The following is a 22106-nucleotide window of genomic DNA, read 5'->3' as shown; positions in this document are numbered from 1 at the left end:
ATTCTCCTTTTTGTAGATAGAAAATAGGCTGTATGGAGGGCAGGCTGAGGAGCTGGCAAACCATGTCAATAGTAAACATAATCATAAAAAGGTTCTTCATATGATTGATACAGGGTCATGAGACAACCCCCCCCCCCCCCCATAATTTTTCGTCTCATTGACAGGCTCGCCCTTATTTTACAGCAGCGCTAGCGCGGTTGCCTCACTTGACCACCAGGGTTCAGTAGCCTCCCATGTAGCAGCCTCATCCTCCTTACCTTTACGCTCAACTGAAAACCCGAGCGTTGAGTAAATACAACTGGTCATACTTAAAACTAAGTTAAGTGTAGCTCGGACAATTGTTAAGTAAACACTTACGCTTTATAACCCGGAGGTATGGACAATATAATGCGTTATAAAGTTATGCAGCCTATTTACCATTACATTCAACAACAGGATTATCCTACTCACTGTTTATCCTTTGGTTTAACTTAATGATTCATGCAAAGAAAAAGTGAAGCCTACTTAAATTAGGCTTATATGGGCCGCATATGAATCAGAAAACCGTATGACTTTGAATCATAATTCCCACGTCGCATTATAGGCAACTTGGGAGATGAGAATGGATAGATGCAGACTTCTGTCATTCCTACTACTTACTATATAACAATTCATGCATGCTAATAGCGTCCAACCGTGCCGATAAAAGGGACCAGACGATGTGACTCACATCCATGCAAATAAAAAAAACGTGGCGCGGCTCAAACGTTATCAGTTAGACGCTCTGGTTTTAGGGGGCGTTAAGGTGAGCTCCAGTAGGTTTAACTATCTTTGGTTTACCAGCAACTTCGATGAGCGACGGACGAGAAAGGAGCCTGGTTTTCAGTGGGCCTATTATAACGGTTCTTCTTCCCGTCTCTGGGAAGGAAGCACGGTCGGAGCCGAACGACCCAGACACTGACCGGCGTCTGCAGACAACAACGGGGAGAGTGGCGGCGGTCGCCGTCCCGTGTGCCCCCCTGCGGAAATGGAAATGACCACCAGCGGTTCAAACGGCGACTCGAAAGGCGATTATGTCAATCGCGATGGGCTGAACGGAGGAAACAGTGGAGACACGACCGAGATAACCGTGCCTCTGACTCTGCCCAAGCGGATGACGCCCGTGGAGGGCAACAATCTATACCGATTACGGGACAGGAAATTTGTGCTGGAGGATAAAAAGCGTCTCTGCGCGTGGGCTCTGGGCGTCGCGCTCCTCGGCATCCTGCTGATGATCTGCCGCGCCGAGATGTGCCCGTCTGTTTATCATCCGGTAAGTAGTCTTCCACCTCACACCGTGGGGTCTGCACCGTGGATTCAACTGGATAACTTGACGATTAACAACGCTACAGGCGCAGCTTACCAATGCATCCAGAATGTTAATTGTTACAATAAATTGGCCTGTTAAATAAATGGCTTTTTTTAATCAGAAACTTTGCATGTTCATGTGTGTCGCGCGCATACACGTGCGCACACACACACACACACACACACACACACACACACACACACACACACACACACACACACACACACACACACACACACACACACACACACACACACACACACACACACACACACACACACAAGCACGCAAACACACACACAGACAATGGGAGAAACACTGCACTGTGTGAGATATTATTTGAAAACCCCGCCGTTTATATGACAGCCTTTTTCTATTAATGTTTTCATTTAAATTGTGCCTACCTACCGTTCCAAAGCTAGCTGCAACGGCTTGATAAAAATATCAAGAAGAGGAGTGTTTAAACAAACCGTTGAGTTCATGAGACTCCACAAGCTGTGGTCCCGTTATTAATTACATCACTCAACACTCAGCTTTCAAAAACTCCCCACATGTCAAATGAAACATCATGTAATTATACTTTTTTAAATCTGTATTCTCCGTCAGCCAAAAAGATTGAGGCGGGCTTATCACTAACTCGACCAAACACCTTTTTGCCATCTGTAGTGCATTATTAAAGTTGAAAGAACCCTTCTTAACCTTGTGTCTCAACTTAAAAACTAGGGGACTTGTGTCCCCTAAAAAAATTATTATAAATGATTACTTCCCCTAACATACTTCCCCTAAAGGTCTGTTGTTACTGATAGTGATGTTGAAGGCTTCCACACTCACAGTCACCACTGAGTGTAATGTCAGTCCTTCGACAACACAATTGTTGTGTGTTCCTTGTGTGGTCACAGCAGTGATGCCAGCAACCCCCCGCTTTGCACCTGGGGGCCGGACCAGCCTGACTCGCTGATCAGAGTTGAATTTCCACTCTATTTGGTGGCACGGCCTCATGACATGAGGCGATGCAAATCTCTGTGGATAACTACGCCAGGCCACAATATCAGCAAATGATTAACTCCCCCGGTTCCTTAGGCACGCACGTGTGGGAAATATTCCCTCATTAATGCCCCGAAACATCCAAGCTGCCCCAGGGAGGAGGAGGTGATGGACTGCGTCAAGATCCCCCTTGTCAACAACAACAACAACAACAACAACAACAACAACAACAACAACAACAACAACAACAACCCAATCACATAAGGCAGGAATATAGAGCTATGGGCCTTCCTTCCCTGCAGAGATAAGGTGTAAAATAAACAGCCCAGCCTGTTTATTACACTACTTCACTTTACAAATATCCACAGAGTTAATATTCAGAGTTCCTGCCAATGTTGATATTTACCGCAGCAGACATCATTTTCATGTTCTGTATCCGTTGTACAGGAACAGTTAAAACCCATTACCTGAAGAAATACGCGCATTTGGAATATCTGAAAAGTGTTCCATCACCGTTGCAGAGCCCTACTGTGTATATAGTAGAGCAATGTACTTTGCAGTAGTGAAACAGCAGTCTACCAACATACCTGTTCCTGCTTTTGATGGAAATTGGCTATTTAAGGCAAGTTCTTTGCAGCTAGTTTTTCCACATTTCACCCAAATCTCTCCTCCCCAACCCCCTCCCCCCCAAACACCCCCAACAACAACTCTTTCCACATCATCTGTATAATCAGAGCGAAAAACCAGAGGTCGTGAGCTACAGCCACATACAGCCCACTCACTGGCCACCATGTGCTGTCTGCTGGTCAGTAGAGAGCTACAAGAAGCGGGCCTATAAAGTCAACACACACAGAGGAACGGGGCACCGAAGGGCAGGAAAACATCACATTACTTTCCCCGCTCAGGTCAAGTGGATCATTTGAGAGCTCTGTGTGGCCCGTCCAAGTGTCTAGAGAGCCGCGCCACCATGGCAGAACACCAGTGCGTCGTGCTTATTAGTTACTTATTACAATCACGCAGTCTGCCACATGTTGACAAGATGCCAGCCTTCGCTATGACGCTGTCACGTCTCGCCTGTACCACATTAAGTCAACCAGCCGTATTAGGGTTAGTGCAAATTAGGTTGTTTAAAAGGCCTTGAAATGACTGTTTCCAAAGGGAAAACATTACAGAACGCATTTAGAAACTCTGCAGGCAAGATGTTGGGAAGCCTCCGCTGTGGAAAGGATGGTGACATCTTGTTCGTTTACTGCAAATAAATGAATAGTGTGGAAAATGAACTAGAATCCAATTGCTCCACTTCATTTATCCATCCATTGTCCTTCAAGTCATCATCCTTCTATCCTTCTATCATCCATCAATCCTTCATCCATCCATCCATCCATCATTCAGCCACCCTTCCATCTGTCATCCTTCCATCGATCCGTCATCCTTCCAGCCATCATCCATCCATTCATTTTCCAGTCATCATCCAACCATTCATCCATCCATCCATCCATCCATCCATCCATCCATCCATCCATCCATCCATCCATCCATCCATCCATCCATCCATCCATCCATCCATCCATCCATCCATCCATCCATCCATCCATCCATCCATCCATCCTCTGTCCATGAGTGCTGAGTGGCTGCAGGTCTGTGACCCTGCAGTGACACATTACTAAGTTCTTCCACTCTTTTCTTAACATGACTGTCATGCACTGTGTTTAATACACATGTGTTTAATACACTGTTTAATACACATGTGTTTAATACACTGTTTAATACACATGTGTTTAATACATTGTTTGTGTAATACTCATGCCTTTAAAACACAGTGTGTTCAAGACAATGTGTGTTGAATACATATGCGGTTAATACACAGTGTGTTTCAGACACTGTGTTTAATACACTGTGTACTTAATGCAGTGTGCATAATACACCGTTTGTTTGATACCCTGTGTTCAATACACATTTTGGAATACATTAAAGCACCCAGTGTTTGGTGCACCCAATGTTTAAACACCCTGTGTTTGGTGCAACCTGTGTTCAAAACACCCTGTGTTCAAAACACCCAGTGTTCAGAACAGCCTGTGTTTAAAACAGCCTGTGTTTAGAAAACTCTGTGATGCTGCACCCTGTGTCTTATGCACCCTGTGTTTGATGCACCCTGTGTCTTATGCACCCTGTGTTTGATGCAGCCTGTGTCTTATGCACCCTGTGTTTGATGCAGCCTGTGTCTTATGCACCCTGTGTTTGATACATTGTGCTTCCAGGGTTCTTCCTATTCCTTCATCATCAGCTGCTCCATCAGTATGTCTACAGCCTGTCTGCTGGTCCTCATCATAGCTTTCCATTATAAAGACATTAGGGTAAGTATTAATTTTGCCTTTGTTCATGAGCCAACTTAACAAGATAGTAAATTCTTTCCTGTTTTTCCAGTGACTCTGGAAACGCTCTCTAAATAAAACACTATTGAGGGGCCAATCTTAAATATCCCCAAAGATCTTCAGTTAAGACACTTTCTATCTAGAATGAAGTAACACAATGGTGATTGAGTCTATCGGCCCGCTGATGAAAGCTCTTCAATTTTCAGTATTATGAATGTTACCAACTGGGTGTCGCTGGCGGCTTCCCGCCATACATTCAAATCATGACGATAGGATTTACATCTCCCAGCAGTGATTTTTCTGCCAGCGAAGGTATAACAGAGCTACCCGCAGACTCGTTCTTCGACTAGTTTGTTTGTTTAGCAGTGTTCTGGCAAAGAGAGGATTGTGAGAGAGAAATGGAGAGGGATTAATCACGCATTCCACACACGCATGTGCAGAGAAGGCCCACTGCGACATGACACGTATGATCTGTTTGATGTCTATGTGTTACAGAGGGTTAGGTTAGGAAGGTCTATGTGAGGGTTAGGTTAGGGTGGTCTGTGTGAGGGTTAGGTTAGGGTGGTCTGTGTGAGGGTTAGGTTAGGGTGGTCTGTGTGAGGGTTAGGTTAGGGTGGTCTGTGTGAGGGTTAGGTTAGGGTGGTCTGTGTGAGGGTTAGGTTAGGGTGGTCTGTGTGAGGGTTAGGTTAGGGTGGTCTGTGTGAGGGTTAGGTTAGGGTGGTCTGTGTGAGGGTTAGGTTAGGGTGGTCTATGTGAGGGTTAGGTTAGGGTGGTCTGTGTGAGGGTTAGGTTAGGGTGGTCTGTGTGAGGGTTAGGTTAGGGTGGTCTATGTGAGGGTTAGGTTGGGGTGGTCTATGTGAGGGTTAGGTTAGGAAGGTCTATGTGAGGGTTAGGTTAGGGTGGTCTATGTGAGGGTTAGGTTAGGGTGGTCTGTGTGAGGGTTAGGTTAGGAAGGTCTATGTGAGGGTTAGGTTAGGGTGGTCTATGTGAGGGTTAGGTTAGGAAGGTCTATGTGAGGGTTAGGTTAGGAAGGTCTATGTGAGGGTTAGGTTAGGAAGGTCTATGTGAGGGTTAGGTTAGGAAGGTCTATGTGAGGGTTAGGTTGGGGTGGTCTGTGTGAGGGTTAGGTTAGGGTGGTCTGTGTGAGGGTTAGGTTAGGGTGGTCTATGTGAGGGTTAGGTTAAGTTTGTCTGTATGTATGAGAGTTATGTTAGATTGATCTGTGTGAGGGTTTGGTTAGGGTGCTCTATGTAAGGGTTAGGTTAGGGTGGTCTGTGTGAGGGTTAGGTTAGGATGGTCTATTTGAGGGTTAGGTTAGGGTCAGTATGTTCACTGCATATACAAGTTTATAAGAGAGGGGGAGTCAACTATCTCTATAACAGGCAGTCTCTCTATTCACAAAGAAGTTAAACAGAAGGGGTGAAAGCCCATCGGAACGATCTCAGTCTCTCAAGTTAAATATGAAAACGTGCATAGAGGGCTTGGTTTTTCCCAGCCTCCCTTTGGGTGTACTATCTATCCTCACTTACCATGCGGTGGCGGCCCACTCTTCCTCCCAGCTCTTCATCATCGACCACCACCACGTGGACTGGCGCATCGCTATGACCGGCCACAAGATGCTGCTCATCTCCCTGGAGCTGCTGGTGTGCGCGGTGCACCCCGTGGGGACCTACTGGGAGGTGGCCCTCTCCACCCCGGAGTGGCGCACCCAGCGCCTCGACGCCAACACCTCCCTCTCGCCCACGGCGTCCGTGCTGTGCGTGTCGGAGCGGCACGGCGAGCGCGTGGCGGACGCGGAGCTGCTGCTGTCCCTGCTGATGTTCCTGCGGCTGTACCTGGTGCACCGCGCCATCCTGCTGCACAGCAAGGTGCTGCTGAGCGCCTCGTACCGCAGCATCGGCTCGCTCAACAACATCAACTTCACCTTCCGCTTCGTGCTCAAGGTGCTGATGGACAAGTACCCGGCGCGCACCCTGCTGGCGTTCATCCTGCTCATCTGGCTGGTGGCGTCATGGATGCTCACCCTGTGCGAGAGGTAGGAGCGCTGCCGGGCGTGAGTGGGGGAAGCCCGCCTTCAGAGGCTAGTGCTCCTTTATATTAGGCTTCAATAAATGTCCATCCAACTCTGAAGTACTTAAATGTGTGAAGAAAAGTCTAACATTTCTAAAAGGGCTTGCTGTAGGCTTTTATCACAGAGGTATGCTGTGATAATCAGCTTTTAACACAGGTGTATCTCATGATGTTAACTGATGGCCTTGGCAGCACTTTTGACTTCACCTGTTTTCACTATGACGCCTTTGTTGAGGGTGGCCCTTTGCAAGGCTCCACTTCAAGGTGCAGCGTGTTCCAAAATGTTTTCATTGTCTACGACAGCATCAAGTAGCCAAATATCAAGCAATGGGTTTACCTGAGAGATTTATGAATTGTATTTAGTTATGTAGGCTGTTAAACTATAGGTCATGGCTTCCAGGTACGCTAGCGATAATGATTGTCGAATGAAAGATGCGTCCGACTCCTATGGAGAGCAGGTTGCCCTTCTGGGCTACTGTAGAAACATGACGTTGCAACATGGCAGCTCAGTGGAAGATACAAAGGGCTCATTCTAAAGTAACGAAAACATGATTCATATTTTCTTGGGACAATACACAAATTAAATATATTAACATTTAATTAAATTACGGCCATGTCCGTTCCGCTAGCCGCCACTAAATTCTACACACTGCTCCTTTAATTTTGGTTATAAAGCACCACTGTTCTAAATTGATCCTTTTCTATGCAAACAAGAACAACTGAGTCACTATGGTTCTCATGCTGAAATGGGTTATACTCAAAAAGATTACATCGCTGTTACAGGTGATTAGACAAATGTGATTAGGAAAGGTTATGTCTTCAAGTACCCAATATCAAGTAAACAATGCCAGGCATATCGGAAAGCTTGTTCTTTAGATAACGGACACACAATATTTTCCAGTGGAGGCACCTGAATTAATCTGAGTCGACATTCAAATATTTACATTTTTGCATAGGGTGTTCGTGTTTTTGTTACACAGGAGGTGCTGCTGGGTCTGGTGGACCCATTGCAGTTTAGGCCTTTTAATTCAACATAATCAAACTTTTTTTTTTTTAAATACTCACCAGATGGTTACTTCATCCCAATTGCAAGTAATATAAACAACACATATGTTAAATTTGTTCACTTTACCTTTGTTAAATCACATTTATGAATAGGGGTGCCACTCGTTTTTGTTTCTTTTTGCATTAAAATGCAACAAAATAAGGAAATGCCTCATAAAACAGGCATAACTGGGAAATAATCAACATCATTAGAAATTGAAACATACTCAATAACATCTGTCTGAACAACACATTAAAGCCTTTGAACACGGCCATTATACGTATATCAGACTATACCACACATGAGGGGCAGAGTCTCACTGTGTGTGTATTGCATATGTATTTTTTGCACTGGTTGCATATATTGTGTTTCTCTGTCCATCATGGGTCCACACACTTCACAGCGTTTCTTTTTGGCTGACTGGCTGGTCCTACATCTGGCTGCTTGCGGGTTGTTCCTGGGGCTGGCTGCTTGCGGGTTTTTCCTGGGCCTGGCTGCTCGCGGGTTGTTCCTGGGGCTGGCTGCTTGCGGGTTATTCCTGGGGCTGGCTGCTTGCGGGTTGTTCCTGGGGCTGGCTGCTTGCGGGATGGTCCTGGGGTTGGCTGCTCGCGGGTTGGTCCTGGGGTTGGCTGCTCGCGGGCTGGTCCTGGCTGCTCACGGGATGGTCCTGGGGCTGGCTGCTTGCGGGTTGTTCCTGGGGCTGGCTGCTTGCGGGTTGGTCCTGGGGTTGGCTGCTCGCGGGTTGGTCCTGGGGTTGGCTGCTCGCGGGCTGGTCCTGCCTGCTCACGGGATGGTCCTGGGGCTTGCTGCTCGCAGGCTTGTCCTGGCTGCTGAAGGGCTAGTCCTGAGGCTCTTTTACGTTTCGGAGCTGGCTGATGCTCATCCTCCTCTTCAAACTCTGAAATGTTATCCTCACTTTCCGAACTTATTTCCTCTGCATCACCATCAAAACCCTCTGTCTCTTCAAATATCAGCTGTAAGGCAGTCTGAACAGAGAATTGCTTTGCCATCTTGATCAGTTGTGGTATGGAACCACGCTGACAGAGCTTTTTTATAGTGTCAGGTCCCCAAGCTTGATAGTGTTGGGTGCTCCAATTTTGCAACCTTGTGCGGGAACAGTGGGTGCACACTGTGGGTGCTCACACCAAGGGCCCATTCACCTGCTTTACTCTTTCCCCCTCTCTCTTTCCCCCTCTCTCTTTCACACACACACACACACACACACACACACACACACACACACACACACACACACACACACACACACACACACACACACACACACACACACACACACACACACACACACACACACACAGAGGAAGAAGGGAAAATGAGGGTGCACAGAACCTATGATTTCCACACTTAAACTAGCTCCGGGTCCACTGGACCCGAACACCCTGTGTGTAATATAAATGTGATGGGGGGGTATACAGGGGGGGGGTCATTGAAAATGTTTTCTGATTCATGTTCCTCACAGAAAATGAGCCAAAGCCAATGAATCTTAGTTCAAAATAATAATTATTTGTATCACTTTTATAAAGCTAAAAACTGAAAACGGGTCCCACAGACCCGAACACCTTATAAGGGTTAAAAACTTTGGTCTTCATGTTCTGCAGTGTATCACTATGACAGCAGGGAGCATAGGTGAGTGGTGTGACTAACCAGTAAATTAACTTAACTTAGAAGCCCAATAACTCTGCTTATAGGATCTCTTTTCAAATATTCAATCTTTCAACACTTGTTTACTCAAATAAGCACACACACACACACACACACACACACACACACACACACACACACACACACACACACACACACACACACACACACACACACACACACACACACACACACACACACACACACACACAAACACACATAAACATGGAAACACAACGCACACACACACACACACACAAAATGTCTGTCGGCCCATTCCCCGTAAAACCTTGATGGTCAATTTAACATTCCTATTTGGATTGTGTTCCTAATATCTGATTGAATGAAAATAATATTCTATTTTGAGTTCCGTGAGCCAATTAGAGCTCAGTGCAAGCCAACATCATGTATAAACAGCATGAGGTTATCCCTGTATTTGAACCCTAATGGGTGCTTTGTTCCTATTATTATTCCGGTATGTTGTGATTTGTTTGATTTGATGAAAGGGCTTTTTGTCTTTGAATTTGGTTTCCTTTGTGAACTGTAATTACCTTTTCTTCAATTACAGAAAACGCTTTTTGAGGCTTGCGTGTTAGCTCGCCAATGTTGCAATCAGTTTTAGGTTTTGAGTAAAATAGGACAGAAAGAAAACAGGAAATGCATTTATTAATTTGAATTGTGTAATAAGAGCAAAACTAGTAGCATAATAACCAGGAGCACATTAAGGACAATACTAGCAGTATTATAACCAGGAGTACATTAAGAACAACAGTAGTAGTAGTAGTAGTATTATAACCAGGAGCACAATAAGAACAACAGTATTATAACCAGGGGCACATTAAAAACAACAGTAGTAGTATTATAACCAGGAGTACATTAACCCTAGTAGTATTATAACAGGAGCACATTAAACTAGTAGTAATATAACAAGAGCACATTAACACTAATAGTATTATAACCAGGAGCACATTAACACTAGTAGTATAATAACCAGGAGCACATTAAGAACATCACTAGTATAATTATAACCAGGAGCATATTAAGAACTACGCTAGTAGTATTTTAACAGTCAGGAGCACATTAAGTAGTAAAACCCATAGTTGTCTTGTTTGTCTGACTCAGTGTATCTGACGCCCCCTGCAGGCAGAAGCAGCAGGTGAAGACGGGGAACATGGACACGGCCCTGTGGCTCATCGCCATCACCTTCCTCACCGTTGGTTACGGCGACGTATCGCCAGAGACGAGCTGCGGCAAGGGCGTGTGTCTTCTCACCGGCGTCATGGTAACGGGACGGGGACCCCAAGGGTTCGATAACATCCGTAGGACGCCTTTACAACACGTAACCGAGAGAGCTGCGTGCGAACGTGTTTCCCCTGGCCCCGTGTCAATGTTCTCTTCTCTTCTCCATGATCTCTGAGTGAATTGAAATGAAAGTCCTCAGCGGGACTTGGGTCGTGCCAGGTGCTTCTTCAAACCACGTCAAGTAAAACCTTGTAGGAAACAGGAAAGAGCATTGAAACAGGGCCCTGTTGACGCGGTAGGAAATCATGATGGTTTTGCTGACTAGTGATGTCAGCGTTTTGCTATTCTTACTCGTTTTATGGCATATCTCAAGTTAGGGTTTATTTCTGGACCTTTGAAGGAGGGATTCAGGACAGTAAATCCCCATTATGCTGTATATACATTTATATATATGCATACAAATATATACTTTTGTGACGTTATCGACGGTTTGTCCAGTCTACGCCATGTCAGAATGGTCGCGTCTAGCCTAGCAGGCTCCTCGGGAAAGATACCTAATAATAAACATACATAATAATACGCAGACATAATAATACGCATTCCTAATAATACGTACACAAGTACAATTCAGGCCCATTAGGCTGCGGTCTTCATGACATCATCCCCAGTGAAAGCCCTGTAAACGCGCTGGGGAGCAGGATGTGACCGGGGTTTCCCTGCTGGTGTTGTTGGTCAGAGTGGACGAGGAGCAGTGCCGTGGATCAGTTTTCTGATGCGTAACCCGTCGCCCGTTGTTCACACCGGGGCCAGACACATGCTCTCACCCCGGCCGTGTTTTATAACCTCCCCCTAAAGTATCATGCAGAAACTTTCCACCATATCCATTTTTAGTTGCCTTTATAGCCTTTGGCACGGCCACAACGTGGCGTTCCGACGTGGGCCCATTAGAGGAAAAATAAAGTTTTTTTTTAATACTTCCAGTAGAGAAACACCGTGTTGGAATAATGGAGCGAGGGAGACAGGACCACACCTGTGCTTTGTCTGGGATCTCTTCTAATCAGGAGTTGCCCTCGGCTACACTCTGGCCTGCGCTGTAACTTGGTGTTCCACAGTTGGCCAGTTGGTAACAAACTGTTTCCACTTCCACTTGCATTATGTGGAAGGATCCAAGGGAAGACGCTTCGAGGCCATCTTCAGGGAATTTACTTGGAATTGTAGAATCACTGTCCAGGGTCTAGTTAGCAAAGTAAGTATGTAAAGTTGGCTTTAAGACGAAAAATGTTAAAAAGCTTGCGATTGATTTGGTGTAAAACAACACAGTACAATACACGGAATATAGAATCTCAAGTAGGCCTATCATTAAAGATGATGTTGGACGTTCAGCAGGGAGAATTCCCTGCTTACATCTCAGGAAAGAACAGCTTCCGCTTGTTTGATGTATTCAGGCGCGGCGTCATGGGTGGGCCTAACGGGCCTGGGCCCACCCACTTGTACAACTGGCCCGCCCTAAATGACAGCGTGATTATTTAATTATTTTTCATAATTCAAATTAACATCTACATTAATAATAAAGACTAAAAAAACATCCAGCTAAAAAGGAAAGATCATATTTATTATGTTATTAACATGTGTGAAGTCTGCGCCAGTATTGTTTGTGGTTGTCATAGTAAACTTGCCGCCTTTTTACGTCCTGTACAGTTTTTTTGGCATTATCGAAATCCACAATGGAGCTCATCCGTAATTATTAGCATACAGATACAGATTATTAGCATAGGCCTACAGCATGGCTCGACAGACATCACTTTCCAACTATATCAAGAGAGTTAGAACGGAGTCACCAGATGCTGCCGGACCGGCGACAGCACCTGCACCAGCTAGGCAAACTGTGGGATTAGCGTGGGAAGAGGGGCCTATTGGCGGGCAAGAAGGAGCAGCCAGCCAGTCAAGCTCCGCTGGTTCATTGGCTCCAGTGGACCTGTCGGCAATAGACGAACCGGCTGCGCAGCCGAAACTAAAGAAGTACCCCATCACAGTTTTTGGGCACAAGGACAGGAGCTTCTCATCACACTGGTACAGATTTTTAGAATACAGTGTAAGCATGCCATCAGGATTTACATGTAGTTTAAGTTAAATTATAAATTATTTAACCAAAGTGCGAACACGTTTCATGATTATGATCTTGTGAACTGAAAAACTAGACGTTCCGGATGTTGTTGCTGTTTATATTTGATCGTGAATAACGTTGATACTTGATACAAATAGTGGCCCATCCTAAATTACTCTGGCCCATCCGAAATTGAAATCCTGGCGCCGCGCCTGGATGTATTTGTGATCAATTCAATGGATGGCGGTCTTTTACATGCGCAAGCCTAATTTCTCTCCCTGTTTCACCCATGCAAGCCATAGAACGGAGTAAAGGTAAACTCATTCATCTTTATTAATTCTTCCGATATTTGACTATTATCATCACTTCATTGTTCCTTGTGGTAGGGTTGCCGCGGTATACGGTATTACCGGTGTTTAGGCCAACACCGTTTACTCGGTGTTGCACACCGGCAGCTCCGAGTTTTTTTTTTCTTTTCAGTATTGAAAAACAAATTCAGTAAAAATGAATAATATAATTATAATTAAGAAAATTAAAATGTGTAGAATAGGCCACAGTTCTGCCCTGTGCGGAAGAGAATTGGCGCGCCGAGAATTGGCGTGCTTCCTTACAAGGCCGGTAACCATAGCAACGCCGGTAAACAAACCCCGCGAAGCCCAATCCCGTGATGAGTCCCCCGCGCTACGGCCATCCGGAAGCTCACAGAGCTTTTGGCCGTGATATTTTACTATTATATATAGAACGTTGTAAAACGCCGAGAATTGGCGCGCTGCCAGCCGCTGTCACCGAGTGTGAGAGGAGAGTTGACGGAGAAGATGGCGGTTGACCTAGTTGTTTCACCGGTATTACCGTTTATACCGGTAATACCGGTGTTGACACGAGCGTATTACTCGGTGTAAAAATGTCCACACCGCGGCAACCCTATGTGAAGCTGTACGCATGCATGACCCACGACCTCAATTGACTGTGTGGCTACATGAATGCAGGGCACTCATTTTTCATAGCTCCCCGTCCAGCAATAGCACAGCACTATCCCCAGGGGAGGCCCACGGGGCAACCAGATCTATGTTGGATCACAGAGTTCGCTAAACATAACTGATGTTTTACAAGAAACCATATGGAGTAGAAAGAACAACATCACTTCTGTTGTTCTGCCTCGGAGGGTACGTGATCTGGGCTGTAAATTACACCTAGTGAAAGCGTTAAAATCCAAACACACATGGATGGTTTTAGCTTCTATGACCTAATGAATTCAAAATGTCGATCCATTTATTCATGCAGTAACTGTAACGGTTCCAAAAGGGGATCTTAATACCATGTGCTGTGTGTGTGTGTGTGTGTGTGTGTGTGTGTGTGTGTGTGTGTGTGTTTCTATGCGTGTGTGTGCGTGTGTGCATGTGTGTGTGACTGTGCGTGTGTGTTTGATTTCAGGGCGTAGCATGCACTGCCATGCTGGTGGCGGTAGTGACTAAGAAGCTGGCCTTGAACAAAGGAGAGAAGCACGTCCACTTCTTCATGCTGGATATCCAGATCTCTAAGAGGGTGAGGGCTAACGATCTGTCAGCATGCCAAGAAATCCCTGCCAAGGCAAACACCCACACACACACATAAACACCCACACCCACACATACAATTGAAATAGATTATCTTCCATTTGCTGAACGCTGAATAACTTGAAAATGCCCCGGGGCAATCTTGGTGGAGGATACTGTCTATCACAACGTGAACTGTTGATTTCATTCCTCTCATAACCATGGTCTGACAACAGCCCCACTTCCTATGGGGTTGCACTTGAGGGTGTGTTTCAAAAGAGAGGCTCACGTTCCCTCCAAACGTTTCGCCGTCGACTCAGAAGAGGAGGCACGAGAATGACACAACAGATTTGTCCCTCTCTAACTCTGGTCCAGGTTGTTTCCGCTGCCTTGTTTTGGTGTCTTTTTATAATCTTCCTCTTCCTTAAATAGTCCACACCAGCACACAGGAAAGTGTGGGAAGAAGGCCTGGGTTGCTGACTGTTGGTCGGTTCTGTGTGTTTGTGTGTGTGTGTGTGTGTGTGTGTGTGTGTGTGTGTGTGTGTGTGTGTGTGTGTGTGTGTGTGTGTGTGTGTGTGTGTGTGTGTGTGTGTGTGTGTGTGTGTGTGTGTGTGTGTGTGTGTGTGTGTGTGTGTGTGTGTGTGTGTTCATGTATACGTGTGTGTATGTATGTGTGTGTGTGTCTGCGCGTGTGTGTGTGTGTGTGTGTGTGTGTGCATGTGTTTGTGTCGGGGAAGTGTGTGTTAGGGGGTCTCTTTATAGACTCTGAGGCGTCAAAGTGAGGAAATAATTGTTTGGCTTTCAGGAAATGTACGTGTGTCGTTTTCGGACCACGCTGAGATGGACAGGAAATGGATTGTGTTAGTGTATGTAAGTGTGTGTGTACGTGTGTTCGGAAGTGTCTTGCGAAGGGGTTACGCTGTCCGACAGAATTCATCTGTTTATCTCTAGAAAGGTAGAAAACGAAACACAGAGTAACAAGCTGAGGGAAGAAGGACACAATTCTTATGGCGCGTAAAAAACATATCACACATTAATAACATACAAGTGAGACATCACACCGAAACTATGCAATAACAGGTCAAACATCACACATAAACTATATAATAGCATGTGAGAGATCACACGTAAATCCCTGCAATGTTTCCTTTGCACTCCAGCGTAGCGCTGGTGTGGTGCCCTTTGTCGGGAGGAGACCATCACTTCCCCTCCCGGGCGCCTGCATCCTGTTCCTCGAAGCGCCCCCCACCTCTCACGGGGTGTTATGGTGTGTTTGTGTTCAAGGGCTGCGCGTGTGCGATACACTGATGGGAAAACGGGAAGGACACCTGGACGCCGACACTGACAGAACATGATAGTATTAATAGCCCACCATAACAGGACCAGGAGTGACAACATCGCAGAGCACTGACGGCGTGCTGAGCAGGAAGGTCCGTACGGGAATAGAATCAAAGGGAACAGGAGTGCGGCCTTGAGTCAGTCCAATATTTCCCTGTCCCTACCTTAGCTAAGCACAGGTTGATCATTGAGCCACATTTCCGTTGAACGTGAATGAGATTGCGGTTGGCGTAGGCACACTTCGTATTGATCCCCGAGCATGGCCTTCCCTAGATCCGGCACGCGGCCGCCAACGTCCTGAGGGAGTGCTGGCTGCGTCACCGCACCAACCTCTGCCGCAGGAGCAACGCCGAGCAGCGCAGACACCAGCGGTGCCTGCTGGAGGCCATCAGAGTGTGAGTCATGCCCCCCACTCAGCAGGGCTGGCCCTGTGCACACACAGGTGTGTGTGTGTGTGTGTGTGTGTGTGTGTGTGTGTGTGTGTGTGTGTGTGTGTGTGTGTGTGTGTGTGTGTGTGTGTGTGTGTGTGTGTGTGTGTGTGTGTATCTGTGATAGAGTAAGGTAGGTACATGGGTGTGTGTTGACATTGTCTGTCTGGTATAAAGATCATTAAATAATTTTGTTTAAATATGATAACATGAATGACTCATCAACATTAGGGTTCATTGGAATGTGTCAAGTCCCATCTAAGGAACATCTACATGAATACATTTTATTAATACATTATTATGTAGTATTCATACATTTATACTTTGTTTTTTATCAATTCTATTAATACATTAATATATATATAATGCATGAATACATTATTATTTAGGTTTGAAAAACTGGATTTCACCTGTTTTCATATGATATGGCATGGGAGAAGTCAATGGATATGTAGCCTGTAGTAACTAGGAATATTAATAATAATATCACCATGATTGTTTTAAGGGTTTGGACTTTCTTTACAGTGAGGAAAATACACCACAGATACAATTTGCCTCGGACTTTCCAACACCTTTGTTTTGGGCAGACTGACCAGCATTTCAGAGACGTTGAGGTCACCGTTAGTGCGTCATGCGTAATAATTCTTTGCTCTAAATGGTTGTTTAGTTCGGTGGTTAGGTGCATCTGTTTTATTGCACATTTTATTTTCCATTTCTTTATTGGATCAACAATTACAGCGCAGCCGCTGTGGGCTGAGTGATATCATACACATCAAAGTGAATTTCGTCTAGTTTCCACGGAATTACCAGGCAACACCTACTGGAAAGAATCCCAATCTGTCAATCACTGTTCCTTCCACAGATTCCGCCACCTGCGTCTCAAGCAGAGGAAGCTGAGAGACTACGCCAGTGAGATGGTGGACCTCCCGAAGGTGACCGCGCCCCGGGACCTGTTACCCCTCATTGATCATACATCAGATACAACCCCCCCCCGCCCCCGGCACCCAAACCATTCTCTCTAAAACTGTGGATGATGAAGTATAAAATGGGGGTCGATATTACTTAAGACATCCATTATTACAGAAAAGATTACTGGTTAAAGGCACCCAGTGCAACTTTCGAGGCTTAAAAATGAACATTCAATTTCTAGTCTTTTTTACACGTAGTAAGTTTCAATAACTCCATACCATTACATACCGACATTTAAGCAGCAAAGATGAGACGTCGTTGTGTGGTGAGAACTGATACAAAATCGATAACAACAACAATGCCGCCATTTTCTTTATTTTTTGTAACCTACAATAAATAAAGCAGGCTTCCAGTCAATGGAAAAATGGCTTCTCCCCACCGGCGATTGTTGTTGTTTACGATTTTCTATCAGTTCTCACCACACAACGACGTCTCATCTTTGCTCCTTGAATGTCGATATGTAATGGTATGGAGTTATTGAAACTTACTACGTGTAAAAAAGACTAGAAATTGAATGTTTATTTTTCATTGAATGTTTACATAAAGTTGCACTGGGTGCCTTTAATGGAGGTTGAGTTCTGCAGGAGATAACCACCCAGCTGTGTTTTATCATTAACAGATGCAGATGATCATGTGCGACCTGAGCGCCAACTGGAACAACTCGTACCGGGAGCTGGAGCAGCGCATCCTGTCCATGGAGCAGAAGCTAGACGATCTGAACCAATGCTTCCAGCAGACTTCCGAGCTCCTGTCCCGAGCGCTGTGCCACCGCAACCCAGATATCAGGTAGCACAGTCGGGACTCTTTGGCCACTCTCGGGAGTCAGGTCCGTTGGAACTCAGTCTAGCCAAGTATGAAGCCAGTAGATAACACACCAATAACACGGTAACATGCCGCAACATGAAAACCTGCACAATATAATATCTTGATTGGTCGTTCTAAAGCTGCTCAACAGATACAAACCCTGTATGAACCACACTGAATGTACTTCAAAGAAGTATGATTTATTTTATTTTATATGTTAAATGCTACATAGACTTTTGGAGACTATTCTGTAGTCTCTGGCCTGTATGAATATTAGTGTGTTGATTTCGCTACATTTCATAAAGAGGCTAACATTGCCTTATTCCTGGGGAATACAAAAATATATTTTGTAGGAAAGTGCTTGCTTCTGACGCATCGCTGTTTAGCTTCTACTTGAAATGAAAAGTTAAAAAGCCCACAAATTGATTATAATTGTTTGCTACAAAGTTTTTGTATTTATTGAATTTACAAAATCCTTTCAAGATTATTGTTTACCATATTCCTACTTCTAGTAAAACTATTAGTGAACATTAAAGCTCATTCATGGATCAATGCTGATCAGGTGTATAAAATGAATATCTGGGCTTACACACCGCTGTGCTATTGGCAACCGAACAGGCCAATCTGGTGGTTATATACAAATTGCCCCATCTGCTGGTGATTCACAAAGTAGACCGCAGCTGGAACACAACTACCAACAATGTGCCACTGACTTTTAACCTAAGCATTATAAGCCTTTACATGGCTAGTTTAAGATTAAGAAAACAGGCATCGGGCAAGTATGAAAACCGTCTTTAACAAAACTTTTAATAACCTGGTTTCACAAAGTTGTTCATCCTAACAAATGATAAACCATACTTTGAAATGTCAGCGAGGATTGTTGATCAATTGAATAAAAACTATTCAAAAGGTCTTCCAATGTTCTGTCTTAGAGTTAGGTAAAGAAACATCTCAACTGGGGTTTGTCATATGGAATATGGATAATTATTCAGAATAAACAGAACAGTTATTTTATATAATCTGCATTTGTGTTACATTTGTCTGTCAACAGTTTTGCAGGCAAGACAAAAACTATAATAAAACATTTTATCAGAAGGTGTCCTGTTTTAATTTCCTTTTCATCAATCAATATGTATAAATAAATAATGTTCAGTGCCATATCTAAAGTCACAAATACCAAACCATTGTAATCATAAAATGGAAGACTTTAGAAAGTAGAAAAAACTTGTGTGAACTTGAACTTGAATGCATGTGTTGGGGAACAAATAACACAAACCTATTCAACAGGAAATGGATCTGTTATAAAGTCTCACTTTAAGCGATTTCTATGCACCTTTGGTTTTTGCATGTTTTGAAGTTGGTGCCATATATAAGCAGAAGGTCTGTCAAAGCACAATCCACATTCACAACAAAAGGGAACTTTCTTGATGCAACTCTTCCTTGACTTTTGTGTCCAGGAAACACCCGCAGGTTTCCTTGATTGGCCCGTTAAATGCTCCACAAGGAGTTTAGCTCCTCGGAAGGTTTCTCCACACTTGGCACATATATAGCTGCTGGCCTCGGCGTGCTGAACGCAGTGTCGCAGGAGATGCAGCCGCCGCAGGAAGCTGCGCCCACACTGGCAGCGGTGCAGGCGGCGGCCGCGGTGCCGGTAGCGGTGGGAGACGGCGAGCGAGGGCTGCTGGGAAACGGCGCCGCACTGCCGGCAGGGGTACGAGCCTTTGGAACGCCAGCTTGTGCGCAGACTCTTCTTGGGCTCCTGGCTCTTGGTTTTGGAGATCCTCATGACGATGGGGGGATGCTCGGCCGTCGGCTTAGCTTTGCAGACCACAGTGGCGGCCGTCCAGGACGGTTTTGCTTGCCGAGTCAAGGCACTGGTTGCTCCAGCGTTGGCTGCTATAGACGCCGCTCTGGATCTAGTGTTCACGCGATGCTGGAACACACTCTGGACAGGAGCCTGTGGTTTGGTTTTGCTCTTGTGAGGAGGGGTCTGAACATCAGTCACGAAGTTGGCCACATGCCCGTTTAGTAAACCCTCCTCTGTCTTAAAACAATGTCCATTCATAGTGGGGGTGATTCCTCTGATATCCTGAGAAGGTGCGACTCCACTGGAGGACAAGACAAGTCCAGATCCACCTGCGGCAGAGGCAGTGCTGATCGGCGTCATCAGGGCAGGGTTCGTAATAATGCAAACTTTGGAGGTCACCTTGGTACTGTGAACAAAGACCATATGACTTAGCAAACTATTCTTGGTAGCAAAACAGGCTTTACAAATATTGCATTTATTGGGCGGCGACGTGGAGCAGCTCCAGAAGATGGTCGGGGAGAGCGGCTTGGGGCCCTTGGGACACACGTGAGACCTGTAGAGGCTCCAGTGGACGAACACCTCGCTGCAGAGGAAGCACACGTGGTAACGCGCCCTGTGCTTCAGCTGAGCCTTCTCATTGCGGAAGCTCTTCTTGCATACTGAGCATTGGAACGGACTCGCCATGCCGCTGCAGTGATGCAGGTGGACTTTGAGGTTCTTAAAGGGCCCTTTGCCACAGTTCTCACACATCAGCTGTGTCACAGCCGGGACGTCGTCCCCAGTGTCGTCCATGGTCTCGGTAGAGGAGGAACTGCTGGATGACCCGCTCGAACTTGACTCGGAAGAGGAATCCGAATCAGTGTCGTGTGAAATCGGTCCTCCGATTTCCTCTGGATTAAATTCCCCCGCTCCATCACCAGAGGAGTCTCCGGATGAATCGTCGTCCGAAGAGTGCTGCTGGTTGTCGTCTGTGTGGCTTGTTAAATGGTTTTTGCCGTTGCAGTCGTCGTACATTCCATCGTAAGGATTTTCCACTTTGAAATCTTGCCTTGAAATGTAATGTGTAGACTGATACGGCTCCATATCATCTCTTTCTTCTTTTACCGTCACACAAGGCATCGTGGCTGACACTGGTCCAATGCTGTGTTGTATTGGGCTGTTTAACATTTTTGCCATTTGTGGAAAATCACAATCTTTTGAAACGGGGGTAGAGTCCTCTTTGAAGAATACATACAATGATGTACGATTCTTCTGAATTATCGGCAATACAGCAGTCCAGTGTTACTTTAAAAGATTGCCTTGAGCAGGGACATGTCCAAGCAGTGTTTAACTCATATGTTGTAAAACTAGTTCCTGTATCAGAAGCATATCTGACAATTATCGAAAATCAAAACGTCTTCTGCACAGCAGTCTTGTGCATACTTAAAGAATTACACATGACTTATCCCTTCCACCGATAATAGCATTGATGCTGTCCTGCAGAACCTGCATTTGAAAGGAGAATGTATGAGGTTATAGGTAAAACAAATTGACAAATTATGAAAATATACAAAGTAAAGGACAATTATTTTAGGATAATACCTGTTGTAATATGAACCTCAACCAGTCCAATTAACCATGGGGTCCAGCAAGTGTGTCACAGTTCCATTCACCCTACCTTCTACAATAGTACACCGATAGCACATTCGCGTTGTTCACTACATTGCACAAGTATATTTTCTAAAAGACGACGTTAAAGAAGGGCAAATTAATTGTACTAAGACGAATAATACAATCCGATTGATTTGCTGAACTTCCTCCACAGAAATGTGTAATTGTGTTGGTCCGTGTAAGTACAATTTGGCATGTGATGATGCTAACCCTATCAAAATAATACTCAAAAAACCTATACGTGGAATGTAACCACTTCCCGAGTGGTTCAAAATAGCAATTCAACTGCTAATGTTGTCATATTTACCACGTTTTCATATTTTATCCCTCGCAATCATAAGACAAAGTGCCTTATTAATCTTTCTACGTCGGGTTAAACCGGATGAGGTTGAGTCGGGTGGATTTGATGCACGTACTCCGTAGCACCTCATTCAGCCTTCAAAATAAAAGTCAATAGTTTACGTTTCAGCAGTTATCAACAGCATCTAACAATATAATAACAGCCTTACTACTTGGTAATGTAATACTTCATGCATTCATATTTGGAATTTAACTATTAAAATCTGTGTATGAGGATCCCATAACCGTTTTTCCTGTATGACACTATTGGGTTGTTTGAGGCAGGTAACTCCGCTACATTGACTACACCGCACTTACATATTAGAATCTCCAGTGGGTAGGGCGACTAATTTGTCAGTTTGTTGACAGTTTCTATTACTGTATAGTAGGTTTGGATAGTATGTATTGATGTTAGCAATTAATTCCCATAACG

The 22106-nt window shown here is 45.0% G+C and overlaps 2 protein-coding genes across 3 annotated transcripts; one reads left to right on the top strand and one right to left on the bottom strand.

The window, feature by feature from the left end:
- Nucleotides 1–32: 32 nt before the first annotated feature.
- kcnn4 (potassium intermediate/small conductance calcium-activated channel, subfamily N, member 4) lies at nucleotides 33–18323 on the top strand. The gene is made up of 8 exons (XM_060065858.1): nucleotides 33–1291; nucleotides 4570–4665; nucleotides 6243–6718; nucleotides 10604–10742; nucleotides 14238–14348; nucleotides 15950–16071; nucleotides 16967–17036; nucleotides 17693–18323. Exons 1-8 carry the CDS (start codon nucleotides 1007–1009, stop codon nucleotides 17861–17863), a joined length of 1470 nt encoding a protein of 489 aa, XP_059921841.1. The 5' UTR covers nucleotides 33–1006; the 3' UTR covers nucleotides 17864–18323.
- Nucleotides 18324–18654: 331 nt separating this feature from the next.
- Nucleotides 18655–21751, bottom strand: si:dkey-79d12.4 (zinc finger protein 585A). 2 transcript variants are annotated; one of them, XR_009528172.1, is made up of 3 exons: nucleotides 21266–21751; nucleotides 18826–21169; nucleotides 18655–18734 (listed from the first exon to the last, which is right to left on the bottom strand). XR_009528172.1 is itself a non-coding variant. In XM_060065852.1 (2 exons), the coding sequence occupies exon 2, from the start codon at nucleotides 20858–20860 to the stop codon at nucleotides 19187–19189; it is 1674 nt and encodes a 557-aa protein (XP_059921835.1). In that variant the 5' UTR covers nucleotides 20861–21169; nucleotides 21266–21751; the 3' UTR covers nucleotides 18655–19186. The 2 variants fall into 2 exon arrangements, 1 of the variants encoding a protein (XP_059921835.1); XM_060065852.1 differs by having other exon boundaries at nucleotides 18655–21169.
- Nucleotides 21752–22106: the final 355 nt, after the last annotated feature.

This window comes from Gadus macrocephalus, chromosome 11 (genome assembly GCF_031168955.1).
Source record: "Gadus macrocephalus chromosome 11, ASM3116895v1".
In the NCBI taxonomy this organism is placed as follows: Eukaryota; Metazoa; Chordata; class Actinopteri; order Gadiformes; family Gadidae; genus Gadus; species Gadus macrocephalus.
The sequence above is the reverse complement of the archived record's forward strand: the minus strand, read 5'-3'. Positions and strand labels throughout refer to the sequence as shown.